The 17795-nt window shown below is 40.3% G+C and overlaps 1 protein-coding gene and 1 non-coding gene across 2 annotated transcripts; one reads left to right on the forward strand and one right to left on the reverse strand.

Moving 5' to 3' along the window:
- Positions 1 to 831: 831 nt before the first annotated feature.
- On the forward strand, positions 832 to 12399 carry UGT10288 (UDP-glucosyltransferase). Its single transcript, NM_001195466.2, has 9 exons — positions 832 to 912; positions 2298 to 2447; positions 4314 to 4401; positions 5489 to 5681; positions 6710 to 6907; positions 7540 to 7759; positions 8212 to 8431; positions 8624 to 8843; positions 12095 to 12399. The coding sequence occupies exons 2-9, from the start codon at positions 2301 to 2303 to the stop codon at positions 12369 to 12371; spliced, it is 1563 nt and encodes a 520-aa protein (NP_001182395.1). The 5' UTR covers positions 832 to 912; positions 2298 to 2300; the 3' UTR covers positions 12372 to 12399.
- Positions 12400 to 14996: 2597 nt separating this feature from the next.
- Positions 14997 to 15103, reverse strand: LOC119628773 (U6 spliceosomal RNA). Its single transcript, XR_005244915.1, has one exon. It is a non-coding gene; the product is annotated as a U6 spliceosomal RNA (small nuclear RNA).
- Positions 15104 to 17795: the final 2692 nt, after the last annotated feature.

Below are 17795 nucleotides of genomic sequence, written 5' to 3' on the forward strand. Positions count from 1 at the left end.
CTATTTTAAAACCTCTTACAAAAAGACAGACCGATCCAAGGGGCCAATCATCCCCTATATTCAATTTAATACCGCTGTGGGTAAGAGCGCGAGGGCATTATCCACGCGCATGAGACTGAGTGAGACATGTATTAGGATATATTGACTTCTCTGTCTCTCTATCTCTCTCTTACAGTTGACTCATATCAATTAATTATTAATATTAAAAGAAAATTGAGTTTGTTGAGTTATTTCTGAACTGTAAACAATTCGAAACCGCACACATTGAAGTAATAGCAGTTATACTACTTTCCACTGTACTCTATGGCTACCCTATAATTTTTACTGGTGGTAGAACCTCTTGTGAGTCCGCACGGCTAGGTACCACCAGCCTGCCTATTTTTGCCGTGAAGCAGTAATGCGTTTCAGCTTAAAGGGTGGCGAAGCTGTTGCAACTATACTAAGATCTTAGAACTCAACTCAAGGTGGGTGGCGGCAATTACGTTGTAGATGTCTATGGGCTGCGGTAACCACTTAAAACCGGGTGGACTGTGAGCTCGTCCACCCATCTATGCAATAAAAAATTAAATTAAAAAGAGATCGGTACAACTAGAGGGCTTATATTCGTTAATCCATTTAGCGCAATAAAAATGTTCACTCAAATCCTTATCTTATTCACTGCACCGCCAGCCGTCTTACGCATGTTTTTTGACGATAATGATGGCTTAATGAATCAATAGTAACAAACCACACACTGCTCCAACGCAAAATCTTTTCTGATTGATTGAAAATAACTTATCGTTTATAATCTTCAGATAATTATATAATATGATTAAATAACTGTTTGTATTAAAACTGTTACGAGACATTAGGCCGACGAATTGTCGATGAGTTTGATTAAAAAAATTATTTAATACATATTACTGAAGTGAGGTAAGTTTTTGACGCTTGTTTCGTCTAGTTCACCTTTATTGGCCGTTAATTTTTATTTTGATTTTTTAAATCTCGCACCTTTAGAATTATAAAGTCCCAAATAAAAAAATGTGTTTTTTGGAAAACATCGATTGAAGTTCTCAAACCGAAAAAACGTAGAGGAAGGGGACGGAGTGAAAGAGACTGCACGTCCTTACGGATCCATCAGATCCAATAACCTTTGCACTAGACGCCTTCAGCTCTAGGAGCAGGCTTAGGGACCTCGGTAACCGTACTCGTCGAGCTCGACAAAGAGTTCTCCGTGCAACCTAACCCATGAATCAGCTCGCTGAGTTTCTCGCCGGATCTTCTCAGCGGGTCGCGATTCCGATCCGGTAGTAGATTCATTCGCGAAGCAGCTACTCTTGAGTTGTTAGGTCTCCTTCGGAGGCGCTCGGGCAGCTGTTAGCAAATCCCACCCCTGCTGGCTGAGCCTTTGCTCGCCCACCTGTCCTGGTGAAACTGGAAAGGCCTCCGGGCCACCAGTAATCCTTCAATCATAAAAAAAAAAAGAAAGAGACCGATGGATAGCTTTGTCCCTGTATAAGCTACTTCTGGTCATTTGATTACTAAGAGTCGCTGAAAAGGGTTGTGCTAGGTCCATTGTTTGAATTACAGACGAAATCGAAAAATTTTCAAATGGGTTTCTATAATTCTAAAGGTGCGATATATACGAGAATAATTGATATTGAGATATGTTCGTATTATACGGTAAAATCGCCTTATGATTTTTTTTAAACTTTGACGGGCTGCTAGATGCGTTTGTTAAAATTTGAAAGTTATTTTCATTCAACTCTTTATAGTAAGACTTAGTTGTGCAGTAGCTAACAATTATGACTACTGATGTTGATTCACACTTTTGGTTTGTATTTTTATGACGAACAGATTTTTTCGCTTTTTGACTGTTTCCTTAGTATGAAAATCCTAGTTTGGAACAGGATGACCGCGCGTCTTTGATTTTTAAATTTTTTTATTAAAACTTTTATAATAGGTCCAATCCAATCCAAGTTTATAATTATTATTTTTAAAAAAACGTTTTTCTGAAAATCTAAACCAGAAATAAACTTCTTAATGTTCAGAAATGAGTGAGATCTTCAAAAAGTATCTTGCTAGTATCTGTAGTCCTTTCAGAAAAACATACGTCGCCCTAACCGAGACGATACGATATACTATAAATTGTTAATACGCTTTCACTATTATTTAAACCATTAATTAAATATATGGTATATTTGGTTTCATTCTTTTTCGATTTATTTAAAATACATATACTCTATTATATATTACAGTTTCACGGTATTTATGTAATGAAGTACTAATACTACAATGGCTTATTGTCTTTTGTTTAGAAAATGATGCCGTTGTGGATCCTAGTTGTTCTTCTAACTTTCTCATACAGCGGGGCACATAAAATACTTGTGGTATTTCCACTACCGGAGCAGAGTCACGGTATCCTGGGAGCTAGATTCGTAAGGCACTTGCTGAACTATGGACACGAGGTAACTTTATCAAGGGTAATGTTTTCAATTAAGATTAAGACGTTGAACGCCGCAAGAAAAATCGAGTAGTTTCATTCAGGCCACGGTGCTCACTCGTGAGTCTTATCTTACTGATTCGTTCGGGCCATGAGGATCACCCGTGAGCCGCGTGAGGTTTCCAAGGTAAACGCTTTCTACAAGCCACAGATTGCCGCTATCAAATAAAACGCGTATACAAGTGAGCCGCGTGGTCATTTAGCCGAATCGAGCGCCTTGTTTTTCGAATACAATATAAAGTTCCAAGATCATAAGATATTGAGATTTGAAGTCGTCGTGGCCTAAAGGATAAGACGTCCGGTGGATTCGTAGCGATGCAACGGTGTTCGAATCCCGCAGGCGGGTACCAATTTTTCTAATGAAATACGTACAATTGTTCACGATTGACTTCCACGGTGAAGGAATAACATCGTGTAATAAAAATCAAACCCGCAAAATTATAATTTGCGTAATTACTGGTGGTAGGACCTCTTGTGAGTCCGCACGGGTAGGTACCACCACCCCACTCAAGGTGTGTGGCGCTTTTACGCTGTAGATGTCAATGGGTTCCAGTAACCACTTAACACCAGGTGGGCTGTGAGCTCGTCCACACATCTCTGCAATAAAAAAAAGCCTTCAAAATATAAAAAATAATAACTGTATCTATCTTAAAAACTAGACGGTAAAAGTCGCTAATTTTTAGAGCACGCTTTAGTCGCTCTTTATAGATAGCAACTCCATTTGTGCTATAGTTTTACCCTAGTAAACATTATTTTTATATTAATAAAATAATACAATAGAAAACAACATTTAAAGCTATCGCTTCACCAGTTTTTATGTTTTTTTATATTTTACAATTTTAACAATGTTTTTATATTTCTTACGTTCCTTCTTCTAATCTGGTATCCATAAAAACTGGTGAAGCAATAGCTTTAAATGTTGTTTCTCTTTATAGAGCAACTCAATTTGTGCTATAGTTTTACCCTAGTAAACTTTATTTTTATATGAATAAAATAATACATTATAAAACAACATTTAAAGCTATCGCTTCACCAGTTTTTATGTTTTTTTATATTTTACAATTTTAAAAATGTTTTTATATTTCTTATGTTCCTTCTTCTAATCTGGTATCCGTAAAAACTTGTCAAGCAATAGCTTTAAATGTTGTTTCTCTTTATAGAACAACTCAATTTGTGCTATAGTTTTACTCTAGTAAACTTTAGTTTTATGTCAATAAAATTATCCATTATATTATGTATATTATAGTTTATTGATAATGGCCGGTGGGACTGTCAACCTAACAGACACGGTCATTCAAAGATCTACTGTGCTACGTACATTTGATATAATTTGATTGTAGCAATGCAGAGGCACAGATAAATCGCTGTTCTCTCGGATCTAATCAGACTCCGTGAAGGACATGTCGTAGCGTTCCAGAAGCATCGGAACACGCACCTTGGATCATAATATAACTCAATAAGGACTACAACATAGGGTTTTACACACAGATGATTAATAGACGATCACAATATCATTATTTTTGGTGGTAGGACCTCTTGTGAGTCCGCGCGGGTAGGTACCACCGTCCTGCCTATTTCTGCCGTGAAGCAGCAATGCGTTTCGGTTTGAAGGGTGGGACAGCCGTTGTAACTATACTGAGATCTTAGAACTTATATCTCAAGGTGGTTGGCGCATTAACGTTGTGGATGTCTATGGGTTCCAGTAACCACTTAACACCAGGTGGGCTGTGAGCTCGTCCACCCATCGAAGCAATAAAAAAAAATGTACGATATTATTGCCTCCAAATTTTCATGTGTTTCATTTATTTAAATTGACTGATAATTTGGGCAGGTAACATATATAACACCCTTTATCGAAAAGTATACGCATCCGAATCAACAACAGGTGGATGTGAGCCGTAACTTAAAGTTAATTCCAGGTAAACATTTATTTTTTATTTTTATTTTTATTAGCCTCACAATACACATCACAAGCTAAAGATACATAAAAAACACAAATAAAAAGAAACAAAATCTGGCTTGCAACATAAGTTATGTGCGCACGACAAAACAAGACGTATAGTGCTGAATTTGTATAACAATGTTCCTTACAATTATGACAAAACAACACAATAACAAAAACTAATCTAACGAATGATGTAAGGAAAAAAAATATATTCACAATATTATACATTATGAACTACGAGCAGCAAACTACACACGTCCACTCAGCACGACAACTAGTGGGCGAAAAAAAAAAACTTTTTTTTACTTTTGCCCCACTGGTTTGCTTTTCTCAAGTACCTGATGTGGTCTCTATCTGTAGCCGTTGATTGGAGGACGTCTTGTGAGTCCGCACGGGTAGGTACCACCGCCCTGCCTATTTCGGCCGTGAAGCAATAATGCGTTTCGGTTCGAAGGGTGGAGCGGCCGTTGTACTGTAAAAAGGGAGACCTTAAAACCCATATCCCTATGGGCTCTGGTAAGCACTTAACACCGGATGGGCCATGAGCTAGTCCACCCGTCTAAGCAATAAAAAAAGATCCGTGGTGTCATGGGACGCCGACTAGGAACGAAGTTTCTTATTATAAAAATATTAATTTTAAGTTTTCTTTTCGAGGTATAAAGAAAATAAAACTGGAGGTTTCGCAACAACTCACTGTCATTTGGTATCGTGCGAACTTATTGTGGTACACTTCATTCACGGTTGTTTGCATAAGAGTTAGTGTTTTGCGCAAACGAACGCTCTGAGATCGTGGTCAATGGATGATAAAAAAAATTGTTATTTTTTGTACGTTATTACAAAGTTAAGTCGTACACTGTGTGCATTACTAATAAAAATCTTACGTTACGGATGTTTTTTCCGGGTTAGGGTACCCCACCGCATCGTCCCATAAGAAACTTCGTTCCAAAAAGTAAAAAAAAAATCATTTCTGTTTGAATAGGATTTATTCATTTAAATAATGTTTGCTTATGAAGTGTTGATGATCAATCATGATGTACTGATTCATTGTAAAATTCTTACAGAAAATCCAGTGAACTTAAGTTCATTGATAAGTAAAGAGGTCTCCGCACCAGGATTTACGGAAACAATGAATTTCATGAATTTGGTGGCGGTACAGACGCTGGAAAACGAAAACGTCCAAAAACTTCTGAAAAACCCAAATCTCGAATTCGATTTGGTTATACTCGAATGGAATTTTAGTGAACTGTTAGCGGGGTAAGATTTGAACCGTACTGAAGATATACAGGTAGTTAGAGAACATAGAAACTTAATTTAAGATTTCGATTGTAAGGATGAACTGGGTTCCAGTAGCAGATAGTGAGATGAGTCATGATGAGCTGGTGCAAAGTTGATAATTTATACGGTACTAGCGGAGCGCTCCGGCTCTGCTCGGGTCTTTAACAAAAATTTTAAGGATATTTGAACTTGTTTTATTAGTTAGACATATGCTGTCGCGAAACTTTTTGTAAATAATAATGTGTTCTACAAAGTCGTAGTACATTATTTTATTCTATCATCAATAGTTTTCGCAGGACACGCAATGTAAAGAATATTTTAGATAATTTTTTTACACCTTGGGTTACATTATTGGAGTTTTAGTAATTTTTTCAAAAAATATTATAGCCTATGCCACTCGGGAATAGTGTAACTTCCAAACAGTGAAAGAATTTTTCAAATTGGTTCAGTAGTTTCGGAGCCTATTCAATACAAAGAAACAAATCTTTCCTCTTTATAATATTAGTATAGATGAAATACAGAAAGTAATAAAGTACCTATCTGTTTGGCACCACCGATAGATTCAAATTGTATTTATTTAATTTAACAAAATTTCAATTCATCAAGAGCCTGTATCTCTCCACAGCTGGATGTAGGCCTCTCCCATAGTCCACCACAATGAACAATTCTAATTTCAATTAATTATCAATAGAGTACGATTATTGTTTTTGAATTGTTTGAAATATTATTTCGGTATTAATCTGCAGCTATTGTGCGGTTGTAAAATTCACATATTAATATTCTCATACTCTTAATTGAAGTTGCAAAAGAACATGTGCTGTTTAGATAAATTAAACAAACCAAAAATAAAACTGGGTTTGCTGAAAATATTTGTTTTTAGGAAACTATACACTATTGCGCCTGACAGCTATCTAAGAGCATTATGTACTTTGAATATGTAATGACCTGTGAGACTTACTCAAAACCGCTTTGGAATTAAAATGCTGTACTGATGATTTTTTTTTTAGAATTGCCGCAGTATTCGATGTACCTTACATATGGGTGTCCAACTTGGAACCTCATTGGTTGATAGCACGATTGGCGGGAGAAAGTTTCAACCCTATATTCAATAGCAATATCCTATCGCCATATATCCCACCACTAAATCTGTATCAACGCGTAGAGGAGCTTTGGACGCAAATTACTTTTCATTTCCACATGTATTGGTAAGTTTATTATAAATAAAATTTCAGAGACGATTCTAAGGGCATTAATAGTTGAAGTTTGCAATGACACCCTCATTCAAATATGTTTTTAGACTAGTTTGAGCCAGGACGCCTTTGGTTCGACCGGAAAGATATTTTTTTTTATTGCTTAGATGGGTGGAAGAGCTCACAGCCCACCTGGTGTTAGGTCCCATAGACATCTACAAACGTAAATGCGCCACCCACCTTGAAATATAAGTTCTAAGGTCTCAAGTGTACAACGGCTGCCCTACCCTTCAAACCGAAACGCATTACTGCTTCACGGCAGAAATAGGCAGGGTGGTGGTACCCACCCGTGCGGACTCACAAGAGGCCCTACCACCACTAAAAAAATTAAATTTAAATTCAGGTAAAATTTACTTTGCGACCTAGATCAATTCTGCATGCCGTAGAATTCATATTGGAGAGCGACTGTTTGCACCACTCATTGAGTTCCGGGTTCCATCACAGACCGGTTGGTTTGATGGGTCGCAAACCATGATGGCTTAGATAGATTCGCTGTCGCCAACGAGTCTGTCGGTCAGGCGTTCTTGGGATGGCCGTGCGTCATGACCGCGGTCCCTTTATCTAATTATAGCTTGTTTGCTTTTCAGGTATAACGACAGAATACAAAGAAATGATTATGAAAGATTCTTTGGAGATATCATTCGTATGAAAGGCCGAGAGTCTCCGTTGTTTGAGGAACTCAAACGCAACGGATCGTTCGTGTTAGGTAATTCGCATCTGGCCTTAGGACATGAAATGAGGTTTCCGAACAACTACAAGAACGTTGGAGGGTACCACGTTGATGAGGAGGTTAAGCCCTTGTCACCAGTAAGTAAAACAGTAAAAAAACCACTACGTTATCAGAAAGAGTAAATGTAAAAATATCTGCTCAAAGTTTATTCGGCCTAGGCGGAGGTAGTCAATCAACTGGTGATGCCAAAGTCCTTCTATAAAACTTGGCACTGGTGACCATCCTCGTCGAACTCATCTATCGCGACGAAGAGTTCGAAGAGCGAGCTAATCCATACACAACATATTGAGTTTCTCAGTGGGTCGCGATTCCGATCCGGTGATAGATTCCGCGAAGCACTGCCCTTACTAGGGCCAGTGTTAGCACACCCTCTGAGGTTGAGTCCCATGAGCTCACCTACCAGACATAGCGCAGCTGGGACAGCCCCTAAGGCTACCAGCGAAATGTTAGGGAAACATTTTCACAGCGGAGCGTGGTCGAGTTTCAAAAATAGCAAAATGTCTGTCCTAAATTTTCATATCATTTTTAGAAATTAGAAAAACTGATGAATAACGCTGCAGATGGCGTCATTTACTTCAGTATGGGATCGAAGCTTAAAAGTGAAGATTTACCAGTCGACATCAAGAAAGGCCTCATGAAAATGTTTGGTGAATTAAAACAGACTGTGTTGTGGAAGCTCGATGATAAATCTATCGATCCTCCAAGTAATGTGCATATTTTTAAGCGAGTACCTCAACAGAGCTTGCTTGGTGAGAACTTATTTTAAATTCATAACATTTGATAGGCGTTAGAGACAATATTATTACCGATAGCGTTGAAGACGATAGATGAGGATGATGAGTTTTGTATGAGACAAGTCAATTATGTTAATTCCTAATGTTAAATTCTCACATGCCCCAAAAACATGAGTCTACATTTAAATGAAATTTACTATTTTGCAGCACATTCAAAGTGCGTTCTTTTTATCACCCACGGCGGCATTCTCTCTACGATCGAAGCTGTACATTACGGGGTTCCAATCATTGGGATACCGGCGTACGGCGATCAATTCCTCAACATAGAAAGACTTGTAAGGAAGGATCAGGCTAAGCGAGTTGATCTATCACACTCTTTAGTTGCTGACCTGAAGTATGCTATTGACGAACTTCTAAATACGAAACGGTAAGCAATTGTTTCTTTATTTTTGTGGACTATTGGCGTTAATACAAACGTAAGATCCCATATCCAAGATATGTATATTAGCGTGCTGAAACACACACATAGACAGACGAAACAAGAATAAATATACCCAAATCCCTTCTTTTTTTTTTGTTGCATAGATGGGTGGACGAGCTCACAGCGCACATGGTGTTAAGTGGTTACTGGAGCCCATAGACATCTACAACGTAAATGCGCCATCCACCTTGAGATATAAGTTCGAAGGTCTCAAGTATAGTTACAATGGCTGCCCCACCCTTCAAACCGAAACGCATTACTGCTTCACGGCAGAAACAGGCAGGGTGGTGATACCTCACAAGAGGACCTGCCACCAGTAATATAAAAAGGCCTGAAACACCGGCTTCTCTGGATACATCGTCAGCACGGTCACTCATCTAAAACAATAAAAAAGCATCAAAAATATTTGTGATACAACTAACCTATTCTTCAGACCGCAATGCTTTACAACACTAATAAATTTACATAGAACGACAATATACATAATACCAGTAAAATTAGCGAGAATTTTGGTGCGAATACAGAACTCATTTTCGATATACATTGATACAATAATACTGCTATAACAACTAAAAGTAGTGGTTGGGGCGTAGAAAATATTCATCATGATTTGTTTTGTATTAAATTTTCGATATATTGGCCCAAAACTGCCCTCAAGCAAGATTATCACCCGGAATCCGTGGTATAGCAGTCAAAGCTACGTTACTTATAGTTCGCGATTTGTAAGGTTTGAAATGCAGAGCTAGCCAGCCGCGTGTAGACCAGCGCCGACGCGTTCGGTGGCTTTGGGCGATCAGATTGCTTTCCCAACTCATTTTACATTACATCAATACCTTTCTACGGTTTATATCGATTAAATATGAACGAAATAAATGAAAGTATCGTTAATGCTACAATTTGATGAGCTCTTATTATCATCATCATTATCTCAGCCTGTCCATTGTCCACTGCTGAACATAAGCCTCTTCAAGTGATCTCCAGTGCGGCGGGTCCGTTGCCACCTGCATCCAACGTGACCCAGCGGTTCTTACCAGGTCGTCGGTCCATCTCGTAGGTGGCCGTCCCACACTGCGCTTGCCAGTACGTGGTCTCCACTCGAGGATCCTTCTGCCCCATCGGCCGTCCGATCTTCGCGCTATGTGGCCTGCCTATATATAGCTCTTATCATTTACTTTTAATTAAAACGAGTTCCCGAGTCTACTTGTGATAGTGACGCTTGCAACAGCGCTGAGTAAAATTAAAAAACGTGATAACAACCGGTTGAACAATAAATAGCATATATCTGTAACAGAGATGGCTTGCGAAACTTTAAAATATTATTAGGTCCTTGCATATGAAATTGGCGTTTTGTACGGGGGGAATACAAAATCAATTTTTTTGTAAAATATATTTAATTAATCAAAGTATGCACCGTTGTTATGTATGCACTTTTGCCGTCTCATAGGTGGTTTATTGGTCCTTTACTAAAAAAACCACTGGGGCAAGAATCAATTTGAAGGCGGTTTGGACTGCCGCATCAGAGTTGAATTTTTTTCTTTGTAAGAAGTTGTCCAAATTCCGGAAAAATGATAATCTGCTGGAGCAAGGCTGGGGAGTACCATGGATGTCGCAGATATTGCAATTGTAGCTCATCTAATTTAGTGGTTGTTTGTTGTGCAGTGTGACGTCTTGCGTTGTCGTGAAGCAGCAGTGGCCTAGAGCGATTGACCTCGGTTGTTTATCAGCTAGTTCCTCCTTCTTGATTTGCAGTTGCTGACAATAGATATCTGCCGTAATCGTTTGGCCAGATTTTAGAAAGCTGTAGTGAACACCGGCTCTAGTCCACCAAACACTCACAAGTAACTTTTTCTGAGTCAATTTTCTTTTAGGGCAGGATTTGGCTGGGTCTCCAGGGTTCAGCCATTGCGACAAGCTTGCTTTCGATTATCGTACAGTATCCACTTTTCCTCACAAGTAATGATTCGATTTAAAATCCCTTCATTATTGTATCGGCTGAGCAAACTAACACAGCAGCCGACGCGTCTTTGCAAGTTCGATTCACTCAATTCATGAGGTACCCATCGTTTAAGTTTTTTTACTTTCCCGATTTGCTTTAAATGTATTAATACAGTTTTATCATTTACTTCGAAGCCTGCAGCTATCTATGAAGTGCTTTGTGATGGATCCGCTTCCACATCATCATCATCATCATCATTAACAGCCCACAGTCGTCCACTGCTGGACATAGGCTTCTTCCAATCCATACCACTGAGCTCGGTCTGCGGCTCTCCGCTTCCACAATAGCCTTTAATTCTTCATTTTCAACTTCGGTCTCTGGCCGTCCACGGGGTTGGTTCTGAAGGTCGAAATTTCCAGAACGAAAACGTTGAAACCAAATAGTCCCATATTTTATTTTGCGACACCAGAGCCGTACACATCATTAATCCTTCGAGCTGTTTTTACAGCACTGGTGTCACGGTAGAACGCGTACTCATAAATATGCCGATATTTCAAGTTTTCCATTGTGCGGTAATAAGCGACGCCAAACGAAAGAAACAATGAGGAAAAGACAAATGAATGACTGTTTTCAAAACTCAATGTACCAGTTAAATGAATTTATAAATTTGACTTTGGAATTCTTAACCAAAGAGGAAATATTTCGTATCAAAATGGCCAGTACGACGCTTATTTCAACGTAATTCAAACAATTTAAATGTAAACGCTAATTTTATATTTATTGCTTAGGTGTGTGGACGAGCTCACAGCCCACCTGGTGTTAAGTGGTTACTGGAGCCCATAGACAACTACAACGTAAATGCGCCACCCACCTTGTGATATAAGTTCTAAGGTCTAAGTATAGTTACAACGGCTGCCCCACCCTTCAAACCGAAACGCATTACTGCTTCACGGCAGAAATAGGCAGGGTGGTGGTACCTACCCGCGCGGACTCACAAGAGGTGCTACCACCAGTAATTACGCAAATTATAATTTTGCGGGTTTGATTTTTATTACACGATGTTATTCCTTCATTATGGAAGTCAATCGTGAACATTAGTTAAGTACGTATTTCATTGGAAAAATTGGTACCCGCCGGCGGGATTCAAACACCATTGCATCGCTAGGATACGAATGCACCGGACGTCTTATCCTTTAGGCCACGACGACCTAATAATTCGTAATGAATGAACCTATTTGTAGCAATTCCTTTCAATCTACAGGTACAACGACACAGCAAAGAACAACTCCTTTATTTTTACTCATCGTACCGTAAACGCTGGTGCCGAGATAGTTCACTGGGTTGAGCACGTGATCCTCACTAAGGGCGCCAAGTATCTCAGGACCGAGAATCTGGATCTACATTGGTATCAAAAACTATATTTGGACTTAGGTCTGCTTTTAATTTCGGCATTTCTGTTTCTTACGTATACATGTAAATTGTTCTTGATTTTTATTAGTAAAACGCGGAAAGTGGATGTGAAAAAGAAGAAGAAATAACTGTGTAAGATGATTAAATTGATTTAAATGAGTTTGGTTTTTGTTTATTATTCTTATCTGATCGCTAGGCATCGTTATTGCTGACATCGATAAGCATTTGAACACATTTGAACAAACTTTCGACTTAATGGGACAAGTGAAACGTATGAAATGAATTAAAAAATGGATAAAAACCCGAGATTGGTGGATGAGCTCTTATCGGATACCGCCACTTACCTTGAGACACGAAACCGAAGATTTTATTGACTTACATACACTGTGTATCATGGCTAGCTGTTTCCAAATTTTTTTTATTTTAATTCGACTGCCGAAATTTGTTACACATAAAAAGGCAGGAGAGTGGAAACGACTGGCGAAGTCTTGCGGGACTCCAGCTGTAAGTGGTCGCGGGGGAGGAGCGGGTTCCTTCTACTCGATATCGAAAAGAGCGGTTAGACAAGAAGTCTCGAATGATGAGCACGAGACTGTCCGGCACACCCATGTTGAAAAGTTTTAAAATAAAACCGTTGTGACAGACTTTGTCGAACGCTTTTGTAACGTCAAAGAATAGGGCTCCCGTGTAAATCGGCTTTGGTCGGTTAAGCCCTACGAGAATGTGCTCCGTGAGGCGGTGCACCTGTTGTACGCATGAGTGATTCGAACGGAATCCGAATTGTTCATCGATGAGAATGCCGTTGAATGAGACGAAGTCTCTGAGGCGTTTGTAGAGCAGTCGCTCATACAGTTTGCCTAGAGACATGAGGAGGCTGCTAACTCGTCTGATGATTTTTTGGTTTACCGGGTTTATGTATGCCGATAACGTCCGCTTCTTTCCACACCACGGGAAAGATACAGTTAGCCATAGCGGCATTGAAAATAGATGCCAGCATCAAGATGAGTTGGACGGGTAGAAGTTTAATAACGCAGTTAGGTATACCATCGGAACCGGTAGCCTTGCGAGGACGTAGGTCTTTGATCAGGTCTTTAACTTCCATTGGGGTGACGGGTGATAACGCATCCGAGGGTGGCAAGGAGACTCTGCGTTCTACCTCACTGTCTACTAATTCCACATGAACAGGGTCCACGGATTGAGTGCTGGGCGTGCACTGGGTTTGCAATGTATCGGCCAGCAGCTCTGCTTTTTCGTCATCATCGAACGCCGCGAGTCGGCCTGAGGGGCCTACGAGGGGGGCATAGTTACTACCGTATCCGATTTGAGAGTACGAGCTAAGCGGTAGTAAGACCTTTGAGAGGCATACTTACCTGGTGTAGGGATACCGTGATCATGCAGGTGGTTCCTCCAGGGTGAGGCTGCTCCATTGCACTGCGGAGTGGTTGACCCTTGACGATTATTTTTATATTTTATAAGTTTTCCTTCTACCGTGTGTGACTTGCACACATTTTTTTTTTTTTTTTCCAATTTGCATAATGGATTTGAATATTGAACTTAAATCAAATAGGGCACTTTAGGTTAGATCAGTACAGTCGTCTGAATGAAGTAAAATACTTTATTATAGTTATGGTTAGTTTAAAATAGTCTTAGCCTAGCCGATAAAACGCTTGAGTACTAATATCAAGCGATGCGACTATGGCAGTGTTGAAATCACGCATGCAGGTACGTTTTTTGCCTCAACGACTCTGCGCGTCTCTTGGGATGAGCTTTCATACTGGTTTAAGTGCTGACTGCTCTAACCCCTTTCTTTATCCGGATTCTGTCTCGGATAGGGATAGGACGACGGGCAAGAGTGCAGGGAAGTCGCTTATTCGGTGGGCCTGTTCCGACCTTTGTCATCTTCGGCCACCGAGACCAGGCTACCAAAAGCGCCCCCAAGGCGCGGGCACTTTGATAGCTTCGATAGCCTTCAACCCGAAAATATAGCACCAGTTTTTCTAAGGAAATACGTACTTGACATGTGTGATGTTCAACAGACGTGATATTCAACTCTTCAAACCGGAAAGAATGACTGCTTCGCGGTGGGCACATTGGATGGCGGTCCAGATCCGTGCGGGCTTACAATGCTACCTACAACCCGCAAATTTACCGGCAGTTGGGCATTCAAAGAACAGTCCCATATACAGCATTACTTGTAACCCCAGTGCGACTTAGTAGACATTAGAACCAGAAAGCAATTTAACACAGGGGAGCTTTGTGGTTGGCTGCAAATCTAGAGTTGTAAAAATGTCGTCGAAGCAGAATACCTTTTTTTTTCTTACCTAAGCTGATAGCCTTGAGAGGCTATTTCAGTGTAACCTTAACTTATAAGTCAGCTCACGGGGATCAAACCTGACGGCGTTGCTAACACGAACCCTAGCAAGAGCCGTGCTTTGCAGAATCTACCATTGGATCGAAAACGCAACCAACTGAGAAGATCCGGCGAGAAACTCAGTGGGCTGTGTGTGTGGGTTAATTTACTCGTCGAGCCCTTCGTCGCAAGCGACGGGTTCGACGAAAACGATGACCGATGCTTGGATGCCTAAAAGCACCGCTAGTGGATCGAGAGGATCCCAAATGTCGTGTTTTGGGCGACGTCGACTGCTTTCCATTCTGTCCGCAGGATCGGGAATGTAGTTACCGATGGCCACGATGAAAGGGTTCTCGTGTCGTGTCGCTTTGTCGAAGTGGCGCATCGATGCCGACTGTAGATAAAAAATTTGGAACGCTTCACAATTTTGCGTGTCATCCTTGCGCAGGGGCCATGCTAATCTTCTCTGTATTGTTCCAATTTTATTATATATACTGCCGAAGCAAGTACCAGCATATCGCTGTAACCAGTGCACGTATGTAATACGTTTTCTTATCTTTAGAATCCTCTGACCTGTTTATCGTTAAGCAGTACATTCCTCTATGAGATAAGTGAATGTTTTATTAATTAGGGTTCCGGTCCACAAAACGAAAAAATCGGAGCCCTTATAGATTAACCTTGTTGTTGGTCTGTCTGTTCGACATATAATAGCGGTTTTACTCAGGGACGAGGAAGTATCATCATCAGCCTGCGGCAGTCCACTGCTGGACATAGGCCTCCCCCAAAGCTCGCCACTGAACCCGATCTTCGGTTCCACGCATCCAGTTACTGCCAGCTGCCTTGCGTAGGTCGTCGCTCCATCTAGCAGGAGGGCGCCCTACACTACGTTTGCCGGTTCGCGGTCTCCACTCCAGAACACGTCTACCCCAACGGTTATCGGTTCTGCGACATATGTGACCAGCCCACTGCCACTTCAGCTTACTAACTCTGCGAGCTATATCGATCACTTTGGTTTTTGCCCGAATGACCTCATTGCGTATTCGGTCTCGCAATGACAAACCGAGCATAGCTCGCTCCATAGCTCGCTGAGTAACTTTTAATTGGTGGACTAGTCGCACAGTCAGTGTCCACGTTTCGGCTCCGTAGGTAAGCACGAGGAAGTATACAAGTATAAAAACGGGTTACCGTGGCCCATAGGCATCACAACTTAAGATACGATTTCTAAGTCGCCATTGTACATTATAATTAATGAAAGCGTACTTATTATCGTTATATTACCTAATTTAATATAAGATGCATTTCCAAGCGATTGGTATAAGCCCCGGTCTCCGGGGGTACATCTAGCTCTCTTCGCCGATGACACGGCCTTATACTACACATATAAAAAAAAGTCGTTAGTTCATCGGCGACTCCAAACCGCAGCAACCACTATAGGACAGTGATTCCGGAAGTGGCGCATCGACATCAACCCCACGAAAAGTACAGCCTTGCTCTTCAAAAGCGGTCGCCCTCCAGATACCACTTCGAGTATCTCACTGCGTAATAGGCGCGGTAACACCTACTTTTTTTTTTTTTCCTACCTAAGCTGGTATCCTAGAGAGGCTATTCCAGCGTAACCGTAACTAGTAGGTGAGCTCACGGGGCTCAAACCTGACGACGATGCTAACACGAACCCTAGCAAGAGTCGTGCTTCGCAGAATCTACCACCGGATCGGAATCGCGACCCACTGAGAAGATCCGGCGAGAAACTCAGTGGGCTGTGTCTGAGAGAACGAGGTAACACCAACGCAATTACAAGATTACAAAACTTTAATATGCCGTCACTAGAGAATCGATGTACATGTGCTGATTTGATGTATTTATATAAAAGAATTCATTCTCCGATTGATTCGCCTGAATTGCTATCACACATTTCATGAAACACTCGTAGGGTCAACCAGAACAATATCAATAACGGCCGTCTGGTGTAGTGGTAAGTGACATGGTCACAACACAAGGGGGTCGCGGGTTCGAATTTCGCCAAGAGAAGATATTTGTTTGATAAATATAAAAATGTGTTTTCCAGGGTTATGGACGTATATTAAATATATGTATGTGTATAATAAAAATATTACATTTATTTCCGTTATCTGGTACCTGTAACACAAGTTCTTTACGAACATACCACGGGACCAGTTAACGTGGCGTGATTGTTAGTAAATATTTATTTATTATTTATTTATCTTTACATTATTAAGTTACAAAAATAGCATAATATCTTATCCAATTACCCGAACGTCTCGCACCTATAACGAACTGGCAAAGTCGTCAATTGAGTTGGGTATTTTTACATAATATAAGTTAGCGATGTTTATAAAAATGATCAAGGGCATCCTCCATGTCAATAGTAGATTAAGTAGTGTAATTGTTTAATGTGATTTCCTTTGTGATTGTGATTTATTGTTACTTCCTTACATTAAAAGTTGGATTGGTTTGGTTATCGTGCTGTCTTGTCCTATAGTTGTAATGAACATTGTGTAATTAGTGCATTTGTCCTGATATAATACTTTTGGATTTGTGAATGACTTTGTATATCTTGGTTCTCTGATAGCAAATAATAATGACACAACAGCAGAAATAGTTCAAAGAATATTGTTGGCGACGAAATTCTACTTCGGCCTGCTTAAATTTGTTCCAAAATTCTGTCACGAAATATCAAAATTCTTCTTTATAAAACCCTACTGAGACCCATTCTTACGTATGGCTTAGAGACATGGGTATTCAATAAAAAGGATGAGAACCGACTACTTGTGTTCGAGCGTAAGATCCTAAGACGGATATTCGGTGCTGTGCAGGAAAACGATATATGGAGAACGCGCTATAACGAATTTTATGATATTTACAAGGATGATAATATCATAAAAACAAAAAAAAATGGACGCCATTTTTTATTGCTTAGATGGGTGGACGAGCTCACAGCCCACCTGGTGTTAAGTGGTTACTGGAGCCCCTAGACATCCACAACGTAAATGCGCCACCACCTTGAGATATAAGTTCTAAGGTCTCAAGTATAGTTACAACGGCTACCCCACCCTTCGGACCCAAACGCATTAGTGTTTCACGATCAGTAAAATCATGGATTTTATTCCGAATATAAAGCGAGCGAAACCGCGAACCATATAGTTGAAACATACTACACATACGTGCATTGTATTATTGAATC

The sequence above is a fragment of the Bombyx mori genome, chromosome 7 (genome assembly GCF_030269925.1).
Source record: "Bombyx mori chromosome 7, ASM3026992v2".
Lineage (NCBI taxonomy): Eukaryota > Metazoa > Arthropoda > Insecta > Lepidoptera > Bombycidae > Bombyx > Bombyx mori.